Source organism: Cuculus canorus, chromosome 5 (genome assembly GCF_017976375.1).
Source record: "Cuculus canorus isolate bCucCan1 chromosome 5, bCucCan1.pri, whole genome shotgun sequence".
Classification (NCBI taxonomy): Eukaryota; Metazoa; Chordata; class Aves; order Cuculiformes; family Cuculidae; genus Cuculus; species Cuculus canorus.
Genome location: NC_071405.1, coordinates 57,453,517 through 57,475,531, shown reverse-complemented (window position 1 = coordinate 57,475,531; position 22,015 = coordinate 57,453,517). Strand labels below are relative to the sequence as shown.

The following is a 22,015-nucleotide window of genomic DNA, read 5'->3' as shown; positions in this document are numbered from 1 at the left end:
TTAAGAGTTGTATTGGGAACACTGACTGTGCTGTAAAAAAGTCCTGTGAAGTCCTGAGAGTGCGCACTGAAGAAATGACCAAGTATCACAGTCTGAAAGATTGTTTTAGCCATCTTTTGAAGGAGCAAATATCCGGTGCCCATGGGAGTGCTCTTTAGTCATCCACTAAACCCGAGATAAGATCAGCAATGGGAAACAAAGCCTAGGGCAGGTCTGCACTAGGTATGTGCCTGGATACCAAACACAATCTTTGTCCGTTGTTGTTTACCTGGAGACTTTTTTTGGCTTTTAAAACAGGTTCTCTCACTCTGAGAATACTACAGTTTAATTCATGACCGCATTTTATTGAGAACAAACAGAAATCTCACAGTATCTTGCAGACAAGCCTTTTACACACACACAGCAGTTAGAAAAACAAAGGCTTTTGTCATCTCATTCTATACCACAGCAACAGTCATTGCCAAAAGTATTGATTAAAATAAAAATTTTCTCTACCAAAGACTCATATGAAATGGATATCTGCATAGGGGTTTTTGTTTGTTTGAAGTCAGGTAAGCTATAAATAGGAGGTATATGTGCATCCATCAGAGTGGGGTGGTCCCTGAAATACTCAAGTATTAGTGAATATTTTTAAGAAATAAGGAAGAGAAAAAAAAAGGTCTGTCCACCATGCTTCTTGATTTAATGTGCAGTTATGCAGAAAATAATGAACTTCAGGACAGCTCTTGCTTATTTGACATCTCTGCTTTTTGTTTGCCCTGGCACAAATCTCTAAGGACATGAGCGTTAGCCCTATAAGGTAAGTACAGCCTCTGAACTGTGAATTGGAGACTTCTATACCTTGAGCATCCCTAGCACTGATGACAGCTCAGCTTATTCTGAAGCAGCTTTGTTACCAGGTAGGAGAAGCAGGGTGCCAAAAAGACCTTCAGATACAGGAGGAATTGTTAGGCACAGGTGACTGAGTGAGGAGGAATAATGCTCTCTATATTCAAACTGATCTATCTGTAAGAAGATCACTGTGTGAGCATGTGAGAGAGAGGAAATACCGCCCACTCTATCAGGATATACAGTCATGTGAAAGTATCTAAGAAAAAAAATAAAAATCACTAAATACCTTCTCAAAATTGTGTTTGGCTCAGAAAGCTTCCACCCTTTTCTGTAACTTCCAGGGATGGTCCTTAAATTCATAACAAGTGGATACATTACAGTATGTGCAAATCAAGTCTGTGTCAATACAATCTTTTCCTGCCTTATATCTGCCATATTTTTCCACAGCCCAGCACGGGGTTGTTTGGGGTGGGTGGTGTTTGGGTTTTTTTTTTTTTCACAAAGATGCTGATGAGGGATTTTTGTCTGTCCCATGCTCTTCTCTCTTAATTTGTGGCTTGGCACCCACCATAAGCACAAACCAAAAACTTCTAGAAGTATCAGCTCCACTAGGTGCATCAGTTGGATGCATCACATTGGCAGCAGGTACTAGTGAGTAAAAACACTGGTATGGTTGGTTTGTTCATTTGCAAATAGCTTTGGTTTGCTATTGCTGAATTCTTTCTAATGGTTGGATTCACACTGTTTTTATTTGGGAAAGTTGCCCATGAATGCATAATTATGAAGTTGCACATGGTACTTATGAAAGTGCAGTTATTCATCCCTAGCTTTTTTACTTATCAAAAATAGCTGAAATCAAGCCAGATAGATCTAGATTTTTCAAGGAGCATTGCTATTTTTCATTTGTTTTTTCAAAATAAATTGACTTTCTCAGTCTACCTCCTCCTTGCTATGGTAGCATGAAGGAAGCAGGAGTTTGAAAGGAGCTGCTTCTGTCAAGTCAGAATGACAGAGCTGGTTTGGGGGTTTAAGGTCTGTTCCAGTTGCTGAAAGACAGAAAAAAAGTACAGAATTTGCTTGTCTTCTTTTGTGACATTATATGGAGTTTCAAACACACTCTGAAACATCTACAGCAGTGATTAACAGAAAGAATCTTTGAAAGTGCTTATTTGACAGTGGAGCACGTGAGAGGTTCAGCCCTGCAGCAGAGACCTAATGTTCATCTGTGGCACAGAACAGTGTTGACTCCCAAAATGCATCAGTCCTGTAGATGCTAAGGCATCATCCGACACCAGGACTGGAACAGTTGTTCCAAGTCCTCAACATGCAGAGACTAGGTTTCCATCTCTATGTAAAGCCGAAAATATTCTTGAGTACTACTGAACTCTTTAATTCTAGACTCCCTGTTTCAGGTCTGAAATTGCCCTCGACTTGCATCAGGATTATTCTTGTCAGTTTAGTTGTTCTTTCTTCTCAAAAGTGTCATCTTTCTTTCATAACTGGAGCAAGGGCTTGGAAATTTTGTCTTATAGTTTTAGCCTCAGTTCCAGGGAGGAGCCATTATAGCTCTAGGGAAAATTAAATTGTCATCTTGGTTGTGTTAAGCAGTTGCATAAAAACTATTATAGTCTCTGCCAAAAGATTGTGTCAATGGTTGTTCTGGGAGTGGAAACATTGAATTTGAAGGCCTCTGATATTCATAACCAGAGCACAAAGTTGAAGTTATGTCTAAACTACCAGATCAAACTCTGTCATGTTTGTCTTTATGCTCTGGTAAAAGCTTTTTCAGTATATATTTAGTTTATGATACAGCGATATGCAGGTCCTATCCAGGCAGCATTCAACAGGATGCATCCTTGTACAGGGTTAATGCCACAGTATCTATTACCACCTGTTTTTATTGAGCTTAGCCCGCTGCAGTCAGATTAAGGCCTATATAACACTCAAATCTGCCTTGCAGGGGTTGCAGTCTTAATTCAGGTAAAAGGTGAGCGTGTTGGGGACTGATGCAAACAGATGACTATTGGAAATAATGATAACAACTGAAAGAGGTTATGATGAGGAAACGTGAAGTGCTGGACTCAGTTCCCAGACATGGGGTGTGCAGTGATCCAAAGGCAGGTGCAAAGCTGAAAATGAGAGATATCAAAGAAAGCATTTGTGCTTGAAACCAGAGCAAGAAGATCATGAGACAAAAGAAGAATAAGTGCAAGAAAGGAGAGATGTAATGTGACTGAAGCACTGGGGACCTGAGGCATGGTATTTTGGATGGAGTGTGACATGGAAAAGGAAACTCCTGCACAGTGCTCAGAATACTTTTTTAAGAGAAGGGACACTGCCTCTATCCACGCTAAGGAACTTCGTCTACGATTATGAAAAGAGAATCAGATCCTGTATTAAAGTAAGGTGTGTAACCAGCAAAATGCTAGCAGTCTGCAATTCAGTACAGAGCAGTGCAAAAAAAACCCCACCACAACAAAAAAAAAACCCAAGTCTTCGAAATCTTTTGGAATGAGCCCTCAGAGCAGGGTGGGCCCCTTAGTGCTTCGGGGCACGGAAGGAAAAAAGCACCGACTTTCCATCTCCCAGAGCCTGTTAGCAGGTGTTTTGCTTTGGGAAGGCTGTGTAGAAGATAGGAGTGAAGGTGTTGAACGGTAGTTAATATAGCTGGCAATAAGAAGTGTTGCTTCAACAATCTAGGGAAAAAAGAAAATGATTAACTGTAAGTTAATTAGAGGTAAGAGTGCCCTTTGATTTTTAGAACCTCTTTGACTGCATAACTTTTGCAAATGACTGTCTCACATGGAGTTGTTCCGTTTTCATATGAAGGTCTGTCTTTAAGAGTTAGGTATTATAAAACAAGGTCTCTTGATTAAAGGTTCAGCTTACAAGGGATTTATTGAATGTATATAGTTAGTGGAGCAGCCACAAGCACCAGTCCCCAGGACTTGACCAAAAATGCCCAGCTGCGATGGTGCCATCTGGAAAGAAACTCCCTGTTAATTTTGTAATTACCTTTGGAATTGCCATTGTGAAAAGGAGTTTTTCAGTGCTGTTTTTTCCAGAACTCCTTTCTTTTGTTTGGCTGACTACAATCATGAAGTCATCTCGACAGCCTCCAAAGGTCAGCACAGAAGAGTATGAATAAGAGACCTTCAAGTGCTGCAGACAACAGAGAGTTTGAAAGAGTCATAATTCTGTAAAAGAAAAAACAGGCACCTTAAACTACTACATTTGCTGCTTACTGCAAGAACACCAGATCTCCAGCAGTAACAGGCAGTATAGGTACCAGCTGGCAGAGAAATCTCAAATGAGAATTGCATTTCTAGTTTTCTCTTAGCTTACTTGATGCCTCACTGCTTCAGAGCAATAGTCCAAACTTTGTAACCTCCCAGATGGTGGTAGGAAAGCACATACCAGAGAGATTTTGCAAGATGCATGAGCATGTTTGCTGCCTATCAAAGATGCAGTTGGCTGTTTCATGAAACCTTACCTTACACCGTAGCTGTAATTTTCCTTTGTTTATGTAGCATTCAAACATAGCACTGACTTCCCTCATCTCCGACGTCTACAAATTAACTTCTGGATCCATTTGAAGTTAAAGACAAACTTTTAGTGACATTAAGTGGGCTCAGGGGAATGTCTTTCTGTGGGAGGTAAGTTATTTTTCTTGAACAGTATTCCTCACTGCACCATAGCATTATAATTATAGAATCATAGAATAGTTACGGTTGGAAGGGACCTTAAAGCCCATTCAGTTCCAACCCCCCTGCCATGGGCAGGGACATCCCACTAGATCAGGCTGCCCAAGGCCCCATCCAACCTGGCCTTGAACACCTCCAGGGATGGGGCAGCCACAGCTTCCCTGGGCAACCTGTTCCAGTGTCTCACCACTCTCATACTGAAGAAATTCTTCCTAATATCCAGTCTAAATCTGCCCCTCTCCAGTTTATACCCACTACCCCTGGTCCTATGCCCACAAGCCTCACCATAGCATTATAATCCAGTATGCTGATACCATCTTCGTTCACAGCTATCCAGACTGGACAGTCTTCCAAAGAGGAAGGCGAAATAGGCTAGAGAAAAGGAAAATAATTAGATAGTTCTCGTCTACCACACAAAGATATTTGACATAAATCCTGGGGTTTAAGGATAAAGTGAAGATGAGAGAGAATCCTATAGGCTTACTAGTCTGACCTTGTTTAAGAAGACTTTTCTCAAAATCTGGAATAAAGTTTTCAGATTTACATAGAATTTTGGGACTAGCAGCACAAGAGATGTAATGCTAACGAAAGCTTTGCATTATCAAAGTCCATCAGTGTAGTTAAAACAGAAGGAAATGCTTGGACAGAGTAACAAAACAGAAGTTCTGCTCCTCTCTGGTTCTTACAGTACTCCTTGCGGTCAATGGACAGGCAGTGAAGCCTCTTGGTTTGTACAATACCAGCACAACCAGTATGATCACATCAATGCAATTTTCATTCTTACAGATTTTGGCAAATGTGCTTTGATTATCTGTTAAAGATGAGTTACATTTTGTTATGGCTAATAATGTGAATCTTTCCTGGGAATCTGCTACTACATGGCTAATGCCACAGGCTCTGTTGTTTGAGTATTCAAAAGTTATAAAATACACTAATCATCAGAAACAGCAACATTATTTAAGCATAGGGTGGAACTATTCTGGTTCTTCAACGTCAATAAAGTCAAATACCAGTAACCTCTTCTGCTTATACTCCCAAAAGCGGAAATAATTGTCATTTCTAAAACTTCTTTTATATTTGTTTGAGGTCTTTTTCATCCTTAGACTTTATTCTATAACTATCGCAGCTTTGACTTTAAACCAAGAGGTGTAACCATGAACAAGACCCATCTCAAGCATTCAACAGAGGAGGTTTCTACTGGGTTGGGGAAGATGGTTAATACCAAAACAAGATTTCTGAGACAGCCACTAAGTGCTAAGACATCAGTTTGGGCAAGGGTAATAGGTATAGTGCTCTTGCCCGGGATTGGCTGAGGCATGGTATAAGGTGCTGGGAGAAGCACTCCCTCCAGCTGTTCTTTGCTCTCCCGCTGATGCCTGTGGGCTGGCAGCTTACCCAATATGTGCTTTAGTTTTTCCACTTCAGTAACAGGACATTAGCAGTGCATGCCTCTCTCATGTGGCAAGGAAAGCAGACAACTGTGTCGAGCAGAGAACAGGACTGAAATACTCATTCTCCTTTTAGCTAGCATCAGCTACCAGGTGTGATTTATGGGGGACTCTATCCTTCCACCTCCCATGGTGGTATGTAAATAGTGGGCAAGGTTTGTAAAGGGAGTTCGCACCCGGTATTATGATCAACTGATGCAGCCAGGGAAACTTCAATGTTTATTTTACTAAACGTTAGCAGCCCCTAGTGTTCAGAACGTGTTTCTCTTCTTTTTAAACCTATGATGTGGTACCAAAACAGAGCTGATCATTTAGAACACAGTATTGTTCAGTTTTCCCCCTTCCTGAAGTAGAAGCATTTTCAACCCATGTTACTGGAGATCACAGGTATCTCTCTGCTGAGACAGTTCACTCCTGGGGACAGAAAAAGCTTTGCTTCAGTTACCTTAGCAGCAAATATTTTTGCTCCAAAATGAGGCCATTTCCGGGCCACCGTCAAATAAATTCGAATGCATTCTGGTGGAGAGCATCCCTGCAGCACCATCCATTTTGTTGCCAGCCTGTCAGCCAGTTGCCTTTCAGAATCCAAGAAACAAGACAGCATTATTTACTAATGCCTTCCAAGGAAAGGTGAGTACAATTATAACAGTTAATAAATGTACCTCATATTCCCAAAGGGCTGTTCTACACAGCGCCATGGACAGGACTGTTATCGCTGTCAATTGTGAACGTTGTACAGCCTGAGTTTACTTTAGCATTTTCTCTACACAATTATTTTACTACTAGTTCTACTGTAATGCCCAGGAATCCCAATCACGTATGGGTTGCTCACTGGTGTATATATTAAACAACTGTAACTACAAGCACTCAGGCAGCTGTTGCAGTAAAATCCTGCCCAGCTTCTCTTCACATTCAATTATACTTCACCTTGATCTTAACTTCTCTGTAATATGCTTTTTATGGAGTGGCAATACATATTAACTCTTTATTTGGCTCACTAGGGATGTTTTGGCAGCTATTTTGCTACATATGCAGATGGAATTTGCTTCCAAAAGGAGGTAATTGTCTTAGTTCCACCACTGCATCCCTAAGTAGCTTTGGGTCTGGAAGATTACCACTCTCTTTCTTTAAAAGAGCCAAGATCCATGGCAGCATCTGAATTCTGTGCTTGAGAATTGTGTGTGTGTATTTCTAAGTCACAGCATCAGAAAGTCCTACTGGAATTACTGCATGGCCTGCAGCAGCCCATATGTGCTGGCTTTATGGTTCATTGCAAGCGTTAGGCATCTGGATTCAACTGACACTTGGGGGAAGGGTAAAACAAGAAATCATAAACAGAATTCATTGTACGCTTAGGTTAGAGTTTGTTGGAACTGAGATGCACAATTTGGAAGTGAAAAGCTTAACCTTCTTGTCTAGAGGAAAATTAGTTGGTGATTTGGCTAACTGCTATTTTCTTTTAAAGGAACCTTTACTTGACACTTTCAAGTTTCTACATTAAATAACCTTGATGGGGTTCCTTGAAACTTCTTAAATATAAAGACAGAATTTTTCAAGTAAAATAAATTTGTTTTCAGTGCAAAGTATAGAAGAATAACCAATTTACCTGAGCTGTTCAGGAGTAATATTTTGCTTGTAACGTTTGGGGTAGAATTTATCTAAAACCTGGTGGAGAAGATGCTGCATTTTCAATTGAGATGTTCCCCCTGGACTTGAAGATCCTGATCGATCCAAATCCCCATATTCCACCTAAGACAACATTATAATTTATAGTGCAGTTTTTTCTAGTGCAGTAGAACATTCCATGAATTCCCATACTGATAACTATTGTGATTATTAGTCATGCAAAAGGGCATTATTAGTCAAGGGAATTTCACATACAGCATTTACCATATGTATACGACAGAGCAACTACTGAGGACACGACTGCCCAAGGAATTCTTTACTCAGTTAGGAAAGTGAAACAAGATCTCAGCCAGCTACTTGTAGCAAGACACTGCTGTATAATTGCCAAGCTTTTGCAGTTTAGTTTCCATTGGCCAATGAAAACAACAGTCTATTTGTAAATAGTTTGGAGAATGTTCCCAGGGTCTTCATTTTGGTTTAGTTTGTATTAACAAATCAATCAGTTTCAGCTCAGTAAGAAACTATTATTCTGCTTATCATGCCCACAAGTGTGTGTTTTATGTGGTAAAATGCTAAATGCAAGCCTGGAGGTCTAACAGAGGATCCTATAAGATGCTCTTCCCAAGTAAGAGACTGTTGGCTATGCCACAGGGAAAGTTTTGACTAATAAATGGAATTCTAGTAAGTGATATTATTTCCATATCTACCAAGGCACTGCTTAGAGCAGCTGTGGGGACAGTCCAGCCTTGCTGTTTTTCCCAATGTTTTCCTTCAGGAGGAAAGGAGAGGCACTGCTATAGCAAATTTCTCTACAGCAGAAGGTGTTCTAGCAACATATGTATGCTGGTATAATGAGTTGTACCATGCAAAACACAGACTGTATGTTTGATAAGAAATCACTTTTGATGTAAAAGATAGCTGCTTAGTAAAAGACACTCAGTATACAGCTGAGGTCCCTGAGCAACAAGAGGGAGTATTTCTGCCCACAGCCATACTCGCCTGAGCCATCAGAGCTGCCATTTCCAGAGCTAATTCCTTATTAACAGGAAACCTTCCATTGGCGATTTCATTGCTGACTTGGAAGGCCAGTAACAACCGCTCCCGGTCTGTCTCACCTTTGGCCTGGCTCCGAAAATATAGCCTAAAAAACAGAGAGGATTGGGAGGGCAAAAATGTATTGTGAACCCAGAGTAAAGATGGGAACTTTAATCAAGGTGAGTAAAAAGAAAAGTGGTTTGTTTCTTTCCCCTCCTTCTTCAAAGTGAACTTTGTGTATTGCAGGGAGTAACAGAGAGAGATTGGGAAGCTGAGGTACTTCCCTTATGAACAAGACCTGGTCCAAGATATTCAAAACATGCTTTCTAGCTTTGGAAGCCTTTTGAATTCTGAGCACTAACCACTTCAAGACAGTGAAACCTTCTTAGGCACAGGTAAACCAGTGACTGTCCATCCCCATCAAGCACAGACAGGCAATGTTTAAGATACAGGCTCCTCTGCTTATCACTGAATGCAGAACTGCCTCTGCTCTATCTGTATAAACTTCTATATAACAGCCTTGTAGACTTGGTATTTTTGCTTGCTTTGTTTTAACCATATACACTGCTATTTTTATTTTAAAAAAGTAATCTTCAGCTTGCTTCAGCAAGAAATAAGGCCAAATCAGCAGGCTTTATGTTAAAAATTGAAGCATCATTCTTGTAAATCAAAGCTTCCTACTATGTTTTATTCACTTCACACTTGCAATTTCTTTGACCTGGTACAGCTGGAGGTTGAATACACCAGCTTGAGAATACTTCCCAGAACCATTCCTCATGCATGCACAAGCCCTCACCATCTAATTGAAATATTAATTTACAGCTGTGTCTATGACTATATATTCCACAATAACACAGAAGATATTCATTCTGGTGGATCAGTTTGTTTGTTTTTATGTCAATTTAAGATTAACACCACCATTAGGACCATAGTGACCTTATACACGTCTTATCAGAGTCCTTGGTGTTAGAACACCCCAGCCTTGGAAAGACCTTATCAAAACATCCTTGCTGTCCAGTCTAAGCACATTCCAGTCCAACAAAATAACACTGCAAACTTTCACTCCTGAAACAAATAATGCCTTTTGGGTCTGCTTCTACATTTGTTATACCAGCTAACAAAGTTCACAGAAATTTGTTTTCTCCATTGCAGCCAACAAAACCTTCATACATTCAATACAGAACTTTGTCTCTTTTTGGTTTTGGGGTGGCTTTTGTTTTGCCTGTAAACAGAGTTCACATGCAGAAAGCCATGCCTTGTTTTCATATACAGCTCTCCATTCACTATCATTCAGAATTCCTGACTGTATTATAAATAAAAAAACTTGTCCTAGTTTTTGCTATAGGTATTTGTCTCATACTTGCCTTCTCTGCTGTCTCTTGTCATCTAACTTTTAACATTTATTTCCTTATAAAGTCTGGGCACTGCCACTACACGTTTCCTTTACAGCTCATGTCATTTAAAACATCATTCTTGCATCTTTGTCATCGTTACGATTCTTCACTTAAATTGCAAGTTTCAGCATCTTTTCATTGGTGATTTCTCCCCCAGGTTTCTCTTCCTCTCACCTAACATACATTACTTAATTACATTTTAGGATCTAGGTGAATGACATTGTGCCAAGTATGTCCTATTGTGCTACAGTTAGTTCTTAACTCATTTTAAAGTCTATTCTGCTATTACAAATTGTTTAGGGTTTTACCTCTAAAAGAGTTTTTACTTCTTTTACACGTGTGCCACACATGAAAGTCATCACATCGGATTTGAATACATCGTAGCTAAAATAGTTTTGGCAGTGACAGTACTATAAATTACTGGCTATCTACAGAGATATACGCAGTCTAGAAATGTTTAATTAACAGCACTAGTGAGGCCAACCAACGAAGCACAGTACCTGTTCTTATAGGTCAACTTCACAATTCTCGTGCCACCTTCATATTTCCCAGGATGCAGTTCTTTTAAGGCTTGTTCCCATTTAGAAATGACATCACAGATCTTGGAAACATCATGGAGAGAGGAGAGACACTGATGTGAAATGCTTAGCCAAGGCTTGAGGGGAAAGTAAGCGAAAAAAGTGTTGTGGCAAAACAATTCCTTTTTCTATTATACAGTATGTAAAAATTGGAAGTGTTTCACTAAAAACTCCAGCTCTAATCTGCAAGGGGACATCTGTGAGTGAGTTCTGGTCTGGTAGCAACTCCGTGGCTATGTCTATGTTAGCAAGTAGCAAAGCCCAGGAAGAGCCAATCTGCACAGCAACACAGCTGCTCCCAAGACCCTGTGCCTTCACTTCATGAGTTTCAAAGGGTTTTCCTGTGGACTAGCTCGAGTCTGGTCAAATGGCTTGAAGGCCCGCTACTATGTTGGATCACATCTTCCAGTTCACGTTGCATATTAAAAGAACCCATTTCATGCTCCCTAAGATTGCTTCTTAAAGTGAATCAAAGCATGGATAATAGGAATGAAGTGCCCTCACAAGCCAAACTAAAGCACTAACGTATCCTCTGAATAGCAGCTGTCTACGCGCTTGGCCAAACCAAACCTTTGGATGTGAATGTCCAAACTTTGGGAACACTTGGTCCTAGATTCCAACTTCGTAACTCAAGACATATTTTTAGTAGTAGTGTGGTTAATCTCTTTAGTTCCATCCAGCTTCTTGTGATTATTCCAGTCTTTTGCAAGTGGTCAAATAAAGGCCCCTACTTCTCTTTCAACAGCATCTCAATAAAAGGAGTGTGAACATAGGAAGCCACATTAAATAAACAAACAGATATCCTAATCCTCTCTCAAGCTATTGAGGTTACCTTGGCAAGTAAATAATAACCAGTTAATAACAAGTGACGCATTTGATTGTCTCTAGCTCCTTCTTTTACTCTAATATCCCATCTCTCCAAATAGCGGTTCAATTACCAGCAAAGCTCTAGATTATCTAATCTATATCAGGCCAAGAAAGCAAAGTGTATAATTTACCACTGTCTGTGATAGTTTCCTCTTCAAACCATCTAATTTAGAGTAATTGGCACCTTCTCCCTCCACTGTCCAATGTGAAATTTTATGCAGTGTAAAACTGCATGTTTATGTTCCTTACAGGAATCAGAGCCTCTTCAAAATTGCCACTACCACTATTCCTCCATCGATGCTGTTTAACAAATTATTCTTCCAGATTTGTACCAAAATCTGATGTGTCTCATTCACGGCTGCCAGCCTGCTCACTTAAGGCAATCATCCAGCTGCAGCACAGGTTAAAATCTCCAAATGAAAGACACAGTTGTTAATATTTTACCTGCTTCTCTCTCTTTGCTTGATCTGAGGCACTCCTCTTTTTTATACTCAGAGCTTTCTTCCCTAAGTACACTCATCAACAATGAAAGCTTGAGTTATCTGGAGACAGCAAGGAGATACTTCATAATCCAATAGACGAGATTTATATCGACATGCCAAGAGACTTGCAGCCTAACAAAAATTTGTCTCAATTAGAAGTGTCATATTTGACGTTAGTTGTGATATATGATCATGCTAGCCAGCTCAGTCATGTTTTAATTTTGCAGTCAAGACAAATTAAACTTTAATATGTGCTAAAATCTGCATTGAAGAATTTTTAAAAATTGACCAATTTATCACCTGCTAAAACAGAACGTGTTCTGCCTTAAACCATATCTCAGACTAGATTGTGCTAATTATAGAATCATAGAATCATTTAGGTTGGAAAAGATCTTTAAGATCGAGTCCAACTGTAAACCAAAAACTGTTACATTCATCACTAAACCATGTCCCTAAGCACATCTACTCATCTTTTAAACACCTCCAGGGATGGTGACTCAACCACTTCCCTGGGTAACCTGTTCCAGTGCTTGACAACCCTCTCGGTGAAGAAATTTTCCTGACTAGCCAGTCTAAACCTCTCCTGGTGCAATGTAAGGCCTTTTCCTCTCATTCTGTCACTTGTTAGTTAGAAGAGACCAACATCCACCTCACTACAACCTTCTTTCAGGTAGTTGTAGAGAGTGATAAGGTCTCCTGTCAGCCTCCTTTTCTCCAGACCAAAAACCCCAGTTCCCTCAACTGCTCCTCACGAGACTTGGGCTTCAAACCCTTCCCCAGCTTTGCAGTTCTTCTCTAGATGTGCTCCAGGACCTCAATGTCTTTCTTGTACTGAGGGGTCCACAACTGAACACAGTATTTGAGGTGTGGCCTCACCAGTGCTGAGTACAGGGGGATGATCACTTCCCCAGTCCTGCTGGCCACACCATTTCTGATAAAAGCCAGGATGCTATTGGTGTTCTTTGCCAGCTGGGTACACTGCTGACTCATATTCAGCAGGTCCTTTCCCACAAGGCAGCTTTCCAGCAACTCTTTCCCAAGCCTGCAGTGTTGCACGTGGTTGTTGTGGCACAAATGCAAGAATTAATAGCTCATCTGTACTAACTTAGAGACACAATACTCAACTGTATATGATCTTGGTGCATTAAGAAAAATTTATTAGCTATTTAGCAGCTCTTCAAAGATGTATGATGAATGTAGCAGAGGGGAAAGAAAAATACCTTCATGTTGCCCTGCAGACAATGTTCCAAACTCCTGCCAGAAGGATCATCTGTGAACAAAGAAAACCCCATGTGGGACGGCTTCCTCATTCCTGTCTCCTGGTTCAGTCGCTGGATGAACTCATCAACTGTTGAGGAACCATCAAAACCCACAACCTGTAATAAGACAGGAGCTAATTAAGACACATGACATTGATGGGGTTACAGCTAATGAAGCCTGGCTTCCTACAGATTCATGTCTCATGATTGACTGCCAGCTCCAGTGACTATACCTGCATTTTGTCTCCTTTCACACTGCATTCTTTCTTGTACTGAGACACAACATCTCTCTTTTCCCCAGCTACCTTTTCTTCCCAAGACCTGTAGAGCTGAGGCTGGATTCCTTTTATTTTATCACAAAAAATGGCTAAAATGACTAGGAGGAAAAATAGTGTCTGTCTCCCAATATCTGATACATATAAACAGCATGTTTCTACTGACCCACATGAAGGAGGCAGGTTATGGTGTAGTCCTCTAGCGTCCCAAGGAAAGGCAGCTGTGGTGGCTCACCTGGTAGGTTCCGTTCATGAAGTGCACTGGGATGCTGAAGGGGAGCGAGTGGTGGTAGGGATTTCTCAGCAGGATAGACACAATCTCCATCCGGGAGGGCTTGGCTTCCCGCTCACCAGTCTGCACAGTGCGGTCTACTGATCTCTGGCAGTAGATGGCATACTTGCCTATTTCAGTCCTGGGTGAAGAGGTGGAGATAAGCCACAAACATGCTATAAATACCAAGTCCTCTTCCATTTCCCATGCCATGACAAAGCATTCCTCCCTCAGGCTTTTGCTCAAGCAAACACACCTCTGTACAGATATTCTAATTCATGTCAACGGACTAACAGCTCAAGTGAAAAGCTACAACATAAGCCTGAGCTCCAAGGATCTTTAACATTAAGGTAGACAATGGACTCTGGGAAGTGCAAAAGCATTCCATGTTCCTGGATGTCGTATAGGAATATCCTCTTCTGTACCCTGTTGCCATCATAGCATCCATTGAACCAAGACCAGTTCACCCTGTCATGCCAGCAGAATTTAGTTAGTATCATGTCAAATCCTGATAAGTATTCATAATAAATGGTAATGCACTGGTCTCACTGAGAGTATTGTATAAATAGTGTTATCAATTTACATGGTTATATAAATCGTTACTTTCCATCTATTAACCCTGTCAGCCAATCAAGAGACCCAGAGATTCAAAGCAGATTCAGATTTGTCGATAGTTCAGTATAAGGACAGTTACTAATACGGTTGGTTTCCTGTCTGATGAAGACAGCACTCCATTGAACAGCACCAAGAGGGTGTAAGTCTGTCTCTGAAGTCCGTCAGGAGCAGTCAATTACACCTTTTGCAAAAATGTTAGGAATTATATATACTGGATGAGTTCTGAAATTGAAGGATTTATATGGATTTATAACCCTGCTATCACTTCACAGTGAAAATTAATTCCATTCAAGATACCCTCAGGAGCTCAGTGTATGATTAATTCTTTACTTAAATCCCTGCAAGCAACATGGAAGTCCGGAGCTCTGACTTTTCACTGCAGCAATATATTGCTCACCTCCCCAGTAATACATTTTAACAATTTTCAAATGGAGAATCTTGTTTCAATGAGAAGCTGTTGTGTGGCTACCAAATGCTTCTGAGTCCCGTGTCTTCTAACCCAGAACTGCACTGCACTTTTCTTCCCCTCTTAGAGACTGGATATATACTCTAAGGTCATCTTTCATAAAAACAGTACAATGAAAATCTAGGATAAATCTAGATAAGCATTATGTCTTGTTTGCTGCGTGAAACAGGGAAAGCATATCTATTTAACTGATAAAAGAAACAGCCATACCTGGTCCACTTAAAGAGAGAAAAGTATTCTTAAAGCTAGGAAAAAGGAGCTAAGCTGAGTTCCATTTAGCAAATTATTCTAATCTAAACATAACCTAAACTACAGGTGAATATAAGCACATTTTGCTGTAATTTCTGAATGTTTTTTTCTTAGCCCAATAATTATTCCATAGCCAGATTGTGTAAATACATTTCCTCTTTGCTTCTGCTTAAGTTTGTTGATAAAGGTACTTCTGGGCTAAGAACCTGGCAGACCATCAGCACAGTAATGCTCAAAGCTGCTGCATTGTATCAGTTTCACAGAGCCCAGCACAATCTCATGGAATTCAATAGTCCCTAACAGTATAGCAGCTCCACTACTGTGTTGAATGGGCTGGTCTGGGAGCTGGTAACGCAGAGGTTCGAAGAGATGACTTCTACCATCAGCCAGAAGCAGCCTAACATGTTGCATCTTAGCCAATGCAGAGAGAGTGTGAATATTGAGAAGCACCTGATATCTCCATTTCTGCTTCTGAAAAGAAATGGCAAATGTGAACCAGCGTATAAGAAAACTTAAAAAAACTTGATAGGAGGAGTACACAGATATCCTTTGCAATCCCAGGAGACTCGTAGCTTGAGTTCCAAAGCAGAGTTAGGCTGAGTATTTGAATAGGAATATTAGTTTGAAACAAAACCACTCTTTTCCCTAACTCTTAGCAACAGTATATTGTTACAACAGAGAACTAGACAGCTCAGCTGTGACCTCCCCCAAGGACAGAGTGAGATATGCTGAAGTCCAGTTCACCATGGAAACAAAGGAAGAGCACAGCATGAACAGTGGAGAACAACTTACTGCTGTTACAGTAACCTTGCACTGTTTTCTTACAGGGGAAAGTTACACACCAAAGAGGTAAGAAAAAGCAGTACTAGCATACATTTCAGGTTTGCTGTTTTTTCCTAACTTTTTATGGTTCCCCGAGATGTCCTCTACCTCACTTTTGTTCTGCCAGCGTGCCTGCTAACCTGACAGTGGAATGTAATCACCTCAAATTCTAATAGTCCTTCTAAATAATTGCCTTGGTCTGTCTTCCTATCAATAAAAGAAAGTAGCTGTATCAGCAAAAAACTCCCGAGCAGCTCCAGTTATATCAGCAAAAAGTTCTTGTGCTAGTGTTAATCATTCAGGTTTTTTAATTTTTAGCTTATTATAAGTGACAAATTAATGTGAATGACTTAAGTGGGACAGCTGGATACCATCGGGAACCTTCTGTCCTCTCCTTCAACTTGTTTGTGCAGATGTGAGCTACAAAATTGCTTCCAACTTTACCTGTAGTGGACGCAAAAGGCAATCAACTTAGCAGAAGAAAATGCTGTTGCAGTCTTTACCTGGGGTCTGCATGTCGCTGCAAGTGCTGTTTGGTGTACCAGAGGAAGTGATGTTGAGGCAGGAATAGAGGAGCACACAAAGCCAGAAGCTGCCAGCACTGTGAACATAAAACTGGATGTCATCCTTGTTCTGTACTTCTCGTCTGTTGTCTTTCATAGAATACTGGAACCAAAATGTTGGACGGTGACCCATGCTTTTGGGAGGGAATATTTTTAGACATGTATTTCAAGATGCTTCAAGGGGAAGTGATGGTCAGAGGACAGACTGCTCTTGCAGATCTCAACCTGGTCTCTAAGAAGATACATTCTAAATGATTGGTCACATTTGAAAATTTTGACTGACCTGAGTGACCAATTTAAGACTTAAAATAATACTTCTTTCCTATTTGTAACTGCAAACCATAAATGATACACTGGTGAATTTTGTTTCAGATTAGACCCATTATTCTTCAACCAGTTTCTATTTCCTCATTTGAGCTGGGAATACTATAATGAAATATCTACATTTATGCTGTAATTTATTAATTTGATTTACCCAATAATTATAGTGTAATGATCAGATTTCACACTTAATAGTAACATTCATGATTTGCATGCTGTTGATTAACTAAAAGGCAAAACAGAATTAATACCACGTGACCATTATAGCTAGCCAACACGAGCTCTGAAGTTTGATTCCAAAGATGGTCTGAATAGACTATGTGCAACCAGTAAATCGTTCAACTAAAACTAAAATCTGTTTTGCAGGTGGTTGCATTCTAAATGTTTCTTTGCACATCAGTGCTGAGATTCTCTTTCCTCCAGCACACCTTAAGCATTTACACAATTTTATAAGAACCAGTCCCACTGCTCATTATTAAAACCACAGTAAAGAGAAAGTATTTTCAGAGAGAAAGTGACAAAAAAATGGAACCCACCTGAATGAGTGAGTGGTTCTGGGGTTGTCGGCAGTTAGTCTGTTTAACGAGCTGACAATAGACTTCATTCTGCAGCTCAGTATGTGTCAAGCAGACCTGCAGTGCTGTCTGGGCAAGGGACACGTGGTAATCAATAGACGGTGCCTCCACAGGGACATTGATGAACAGCTGACAGGACTGTAAAAGGGTGGAAGTTAGTCAATGCCAGGAATATAGCAACTCTTCTCTAGTACCTTCCAGGCCAAGTTCCCCAGATGTGTTACAGACAATTAATGATTTCTTCTAAATAACCCTGAGAGCAGGGAGGAGAATAAGTACTTCATTCCTATTCCTCTCCCTTCAGTTGTGACAACTAGAAAATTTGCTCAGCCTCCCCCAGCCTGAGGAGCTCACAAGTCAGCCAGAGAATTCAGGGGAAATTGTGCTTCCTGCCTTCCACGCCTGTGCTTTGCCTTGCTAAGACCGCCCAGTCTTACTGCTGATCTTACACTTGCAGAGTGCAAGAATCAAACCTCCACTGGCTTCACTACTGGTCTTACTGACACAACTGAGTTTGCCAGTAAAATGTTCCTATTTCCTTCAATCCAGCTATTGGAGAGGAAACAGATAAGGCTAAGCTGGCAATGTAAACCCTGGTGGGGGGAGACATTGCTCCTAAACACAGATTCCCTACAAGAGAAAGTTAAACTTCCAGAGAATGAATGACACCTGATACCTATCTCTCCTATTGTGATTAAACGACCCAGCGGGCCTGTCTAAAGCAACCAATGGAGACAGTAAATGTTGTGACAAACAACAGGACAGAACAAAATAACCGAAATCCATGCAATGTCCCTTTAAATACCTTAAAGAGTTTCAGAGCTTCAGTCTGTAGAGCCTCCGATGGCAGAGTGGTGAGGGATGTGTGCAACCCATCTTTACTGTAGCACAACATAGGATGTTTCCACAGAGGGGAATCTGAGGTAGCAGATGGACAAAAACATGCAGTGTCAGAAAGAGAAGATAGATAACAGTGTCCACATTGCCACTGAAATGGCAAAGCACCTGAGGAAGCAGCACTGCACTAAGCCACATTTATCTCTGGTGCCACTTCATTGATTTCTGCAAAACCTGCCATGAACAAGGAGTCACTAGCAGCATTAGCCAACAGCAGAAAGTAGTATTGTCATCCCCAATCCTGCCATGTCGGAGCTTGTCATCAGCTGCATTCTGAGTGAGAAACTGCTCAGCTGTGTGTTCAAACAAGAGACATAATCTCTGCCAGAGCAGCTGCCTGCAACGGGCATCTTCTGTTAGTGCAAGTTGCTATTCAACAGTAAGCACCGCTCACATTTAGGCCTAGGAACATGCGATTGTGCAGGAAGAGAATGGCAAGTACCAATACATACATCAATACACATTGGAGAACACGGTGCGTAAACATACATGAATGAGCAGGTATCAAAGACGAGGAGGAACAGATGAGCATGGACATACACGTAAGGGTTTATACATGCAAACAGAGGAACAGATGTGAAGGCAAGTGCATGTGAGTATTACAAGCAGAAAGCACAAATTTGTATGGTCAAGATTCCCAGGAAAGGAAAATCAGGACCAACAATAACAGGAAAAATTAAAGCACCATTAATTTGAATTAATGTAACAGAAGTTTCAGATGCTTTGATAAATGATGTGACAACGTGATGGACTTGTCCAGTTTCACTACAATGTCTATATCCTCTTCGGAGATGTTACTGTGGAACTGGGGGAAAAGGACACTATATCATATCCTGTTCTGCTGAGAATCCTCTCTCCTTGCCTTTGGCTAGATTAAAACTAGGAATTGAAATTACCCTTCCTTATTCTTCACTACCACGGAAAAGAGTTTGTGTTTCTACTTACTAGGGTCTCCCTCTGCGTCCAAGAGTTTTCCAATGAGTTGTTCATACTGTGTGCCAACTGTGGCATTACTGCTACCCGCTGCTACGGTCAGGTGATACAGCCAGGTATTCTAGGAATAAGGATGAGAACAGTATGGGCCAATTCAAACCTTGTTTTCTACAAAGAGGTTCAATCTGTATGCCTCATTTGTTCACCAGTACCAAAAAGACTCTCGCTCTCCAAAAAACCTGTCTTTTGTACCTTTTCCTGTCTGGTGCGAATGAGTAAGTATGTGGGACTCTGATCCTGTGGGTGAATCACCAGTGTACAGTGGGATGAGAGAAGTCCTCCACCAGTGGCTTCATAATCTTCATCGGAGTCACAGGAACGGTCCACTTCTTCCACTTTGGACTCACGCATAGGCAGATGCCCTAGGGGACACTGTAAGGAGGGGAAGCAAGTTAGGCAAGTATAATTAATGTCCCACTATGGACAGGAAACATTGGGAAAGAAAACCCAGGTCAAAATGTTGACTGTTCAGTAAAATGTAAGGAATAAACTATAACTCAGTGCTCAGCTAATATAATAGTATAACCTTGCATTTCTATAGAATCTCTTCTCTCTCATCAACTGGAGGACTTGCTTTCCCAAGAAAAATGACAGTAACACAGTTTACATCTACAGGTCAGAATGAGAACATGCAAATAAAAAGATGCTCTTTCCCGTAAGGTACAGTTTTCTTCCCATTACACTTGTCGGTTCTGTTTACATCACTGGTTCTGCAGGGCAGGATGTGTTTTCTGATGGTCAGTTACTCAGTATCTTGAGCCACTGTTTTTCAATCCTGGTCAGAATTCGTCTGCTACTGGAAAATAAGTACTTTTAAAATTACATAAACAGGTAAATTCAGACAAACAGAGGACATCTGCTGTAGTAACTCTGGAGGTCAGTCAAAGTAAAAGTCACAGTATTCCTTGACATTCTAAATCTTGGGTTTCAACATCACCAAGACAAAGTAATGGACCACTGGGCCAAGGTTCCAGAAATAGAAGCACATTACACTGATTAAATGACCTCCCTCTTCCCATATTGTTGTTGCTACTTATTTTCATGACCGTATGCAAAATATATCAGCTGCTGTATAAAGGTCTGCTCTAAAGACTTTACAAGACCAAATGGAGAAAGCAAGAAACAAGGTATACAGTGATCTGAAAAAGAGCAGTCACTCAGCTTAAGGCTTTTGTCATTTTAGGTTAAAAAATAGTCAGATAAAATATTGACCCCTCTCTGGAGCAGATGCTGTTAGAAGTAAAGCCAAGAAAGAGCTTGAAGTAAGAGACACAGAAGTAGTAAAAGGAAAAAAAGTGTCATGAGAAATGGAAAAAGCATTCAGGAGCTAAAAGGGGAAAAGGAATTACCTATCTTCATGATTTCGATAGTAGTAGAAAGTTTTTCCAATCAGTGCACACCAGACCAGCTTAGAGTGACCATGCTTGACCTGTAAGAAGGACAAATAAATACACGTTTTTAGTATCAGCAGTATTGCCGGAATGATTTTCTAGGATTTCAACTTTCATTTCAACTCCTCCTTAAAACCTTCCCCATGTTTTTTGCTCTATGCTGATATGAGCTCCTCAAAACATACAGGGCACCACTTCCAGAAGTAGATAAGTACATCTCACCTAAGTAGATGGGACAGAGGTGCTTATGGAAATGGGTCCAAGATTTTTGTGAAATATTTTACTTATTCATAACAAACTATCATTTTCGTATCCTGAAATACCATATTAGGAATAAAATTTTTAGATTATAAAAATGAATCATTTAATCTCAGCAAGAAAAGACCAATCAACATGTAGTCTAGGGAGCTGTTTCCTGTTGCAGCTGGTGAACAAGTTTTCAGATGCATGGTTTTTTTAAACCATCTCTAGATGCTAACCAGAATTATATTAAAAGATTCATAGTAGCTTTGTATGCAAAACTAACCTATGGCAAAGACAAAGCATAAAATTTTTCAGCCATTGTACTTCGTACAAATGTGCACATAGGCTGTTAAGATGGAAATAAGTGCTAACCTAGAACAATACAAGCCATGTCTTTGAAACTCTCCTCTATCACCAGTTAAAATCAATTAAACGTGACATTTAACAGTGTTTACTGATTTTTTTCCTTTTATTATAACATGCTGCAAATTCTATTGAAGAAAGGCATGCGTAAGAAAGATCTTTGTTATTGCTTACTATTTGACAAAGTCAGTATCTCTCAGCAGCCTTGTTTGCCCCATTCCTTATCATCTATATAAATTCTTCTCTCTCTGAAATACAGAAATCTATCGCCACCTTTCTTTTTTTCCTTACTGTTCCAGGGAGTACAAAAATACTAATTTTTTGCTGACACTTACTGTGCAAACCAAGCAGCTGGTACACTGTCAGTGCTGAGCTAACCCGAATAAAGCAAGACATAGTGTTTTACCTTGGTGAGCCAACCCTTGACAGTAGGTTTAGCATCATTATGGGGAACACCAACAGGACTGGTCACTTGCACTTTCAGGATACTCTGTAGGACATGAATCCATTCCTCCAGAATATTGGGAGAGTCTGCTGTCAGAAAGTAGGTTCTCTTTTCTGTCATGAGCTAGAAGGAAATGGAGTAAGTATAAATCTGCACACCTACAAATCTTTTCTTCAGCTGTGGAGTTTCATTATCACCATTTTTTGGGGGGTCCAGGAGGGATTTTTGGTGGGTAAGAAAAAAGATGCTAATCTTCAAAACCCAAGTGAAAGAATTGAAACTCAGATGAATCAAATTCTCAA

At 40.4% G+C, this 22,015-nt stretch overlaps 1 protein-coding gene across 1 annotated transcript in view; it reads right to left on the bottom strand.

Moving 5' to 3' along the window:
• Positions 1 to 315: 315 nt before the first annotated feature.
• The window catches only part of PLEKHH1 (pleckstrin homology, MyTH4 and FERM domain containing H1), a 59,070-nt gene continuing 37,370 nt past the window's right edge, over positions 316 to 22,015 (bottom strand). The window contains 16 exon segments of the mRNA XM_054067955.1: positions 316 to 3,527; positions 3,847 to 3,993; positions 4,821 to 4,907; positions 6,429 to 6,558; positions 7,590 to 7,732; positions 8,609 to 8,750; positions 10,539 to 10,639; positions 13,186 to 13,341; positions 13,735 to 13,912; positions 16,426 to 16,523; positions 17,343 to 17,519; positions 18,187 to 18,299; positions 19,224 to 19,332; positions 19,464 to 19,645; positions 20,622 to 20,700; positions 21,675 to 21,836. Of these exon segments, the coding sequence (XP_053923930.1) occupies positions 3,351 to 3,527; positions 3,847 to 3,993; positions 4,821 to 4,907; positions 6,429 to 6,558; positions 7,590 to 7,732; positions 8,609 to 8,750; positions 10,539 to 10,639; positions 13,186 to 13,341; positions 13,735 to 13,912; positions 16,426 to 16,523; positions 17,343 to 17,519; positions 18,187 to 18,299; positions 19,224 to 19,332; positions 19,464 to 19,645; positions 20,622 to 20,700; positions 21,675 to 21,836 (2,181 nt within the window). The 3' untranslated portion in view covers positions 316 to 3,350.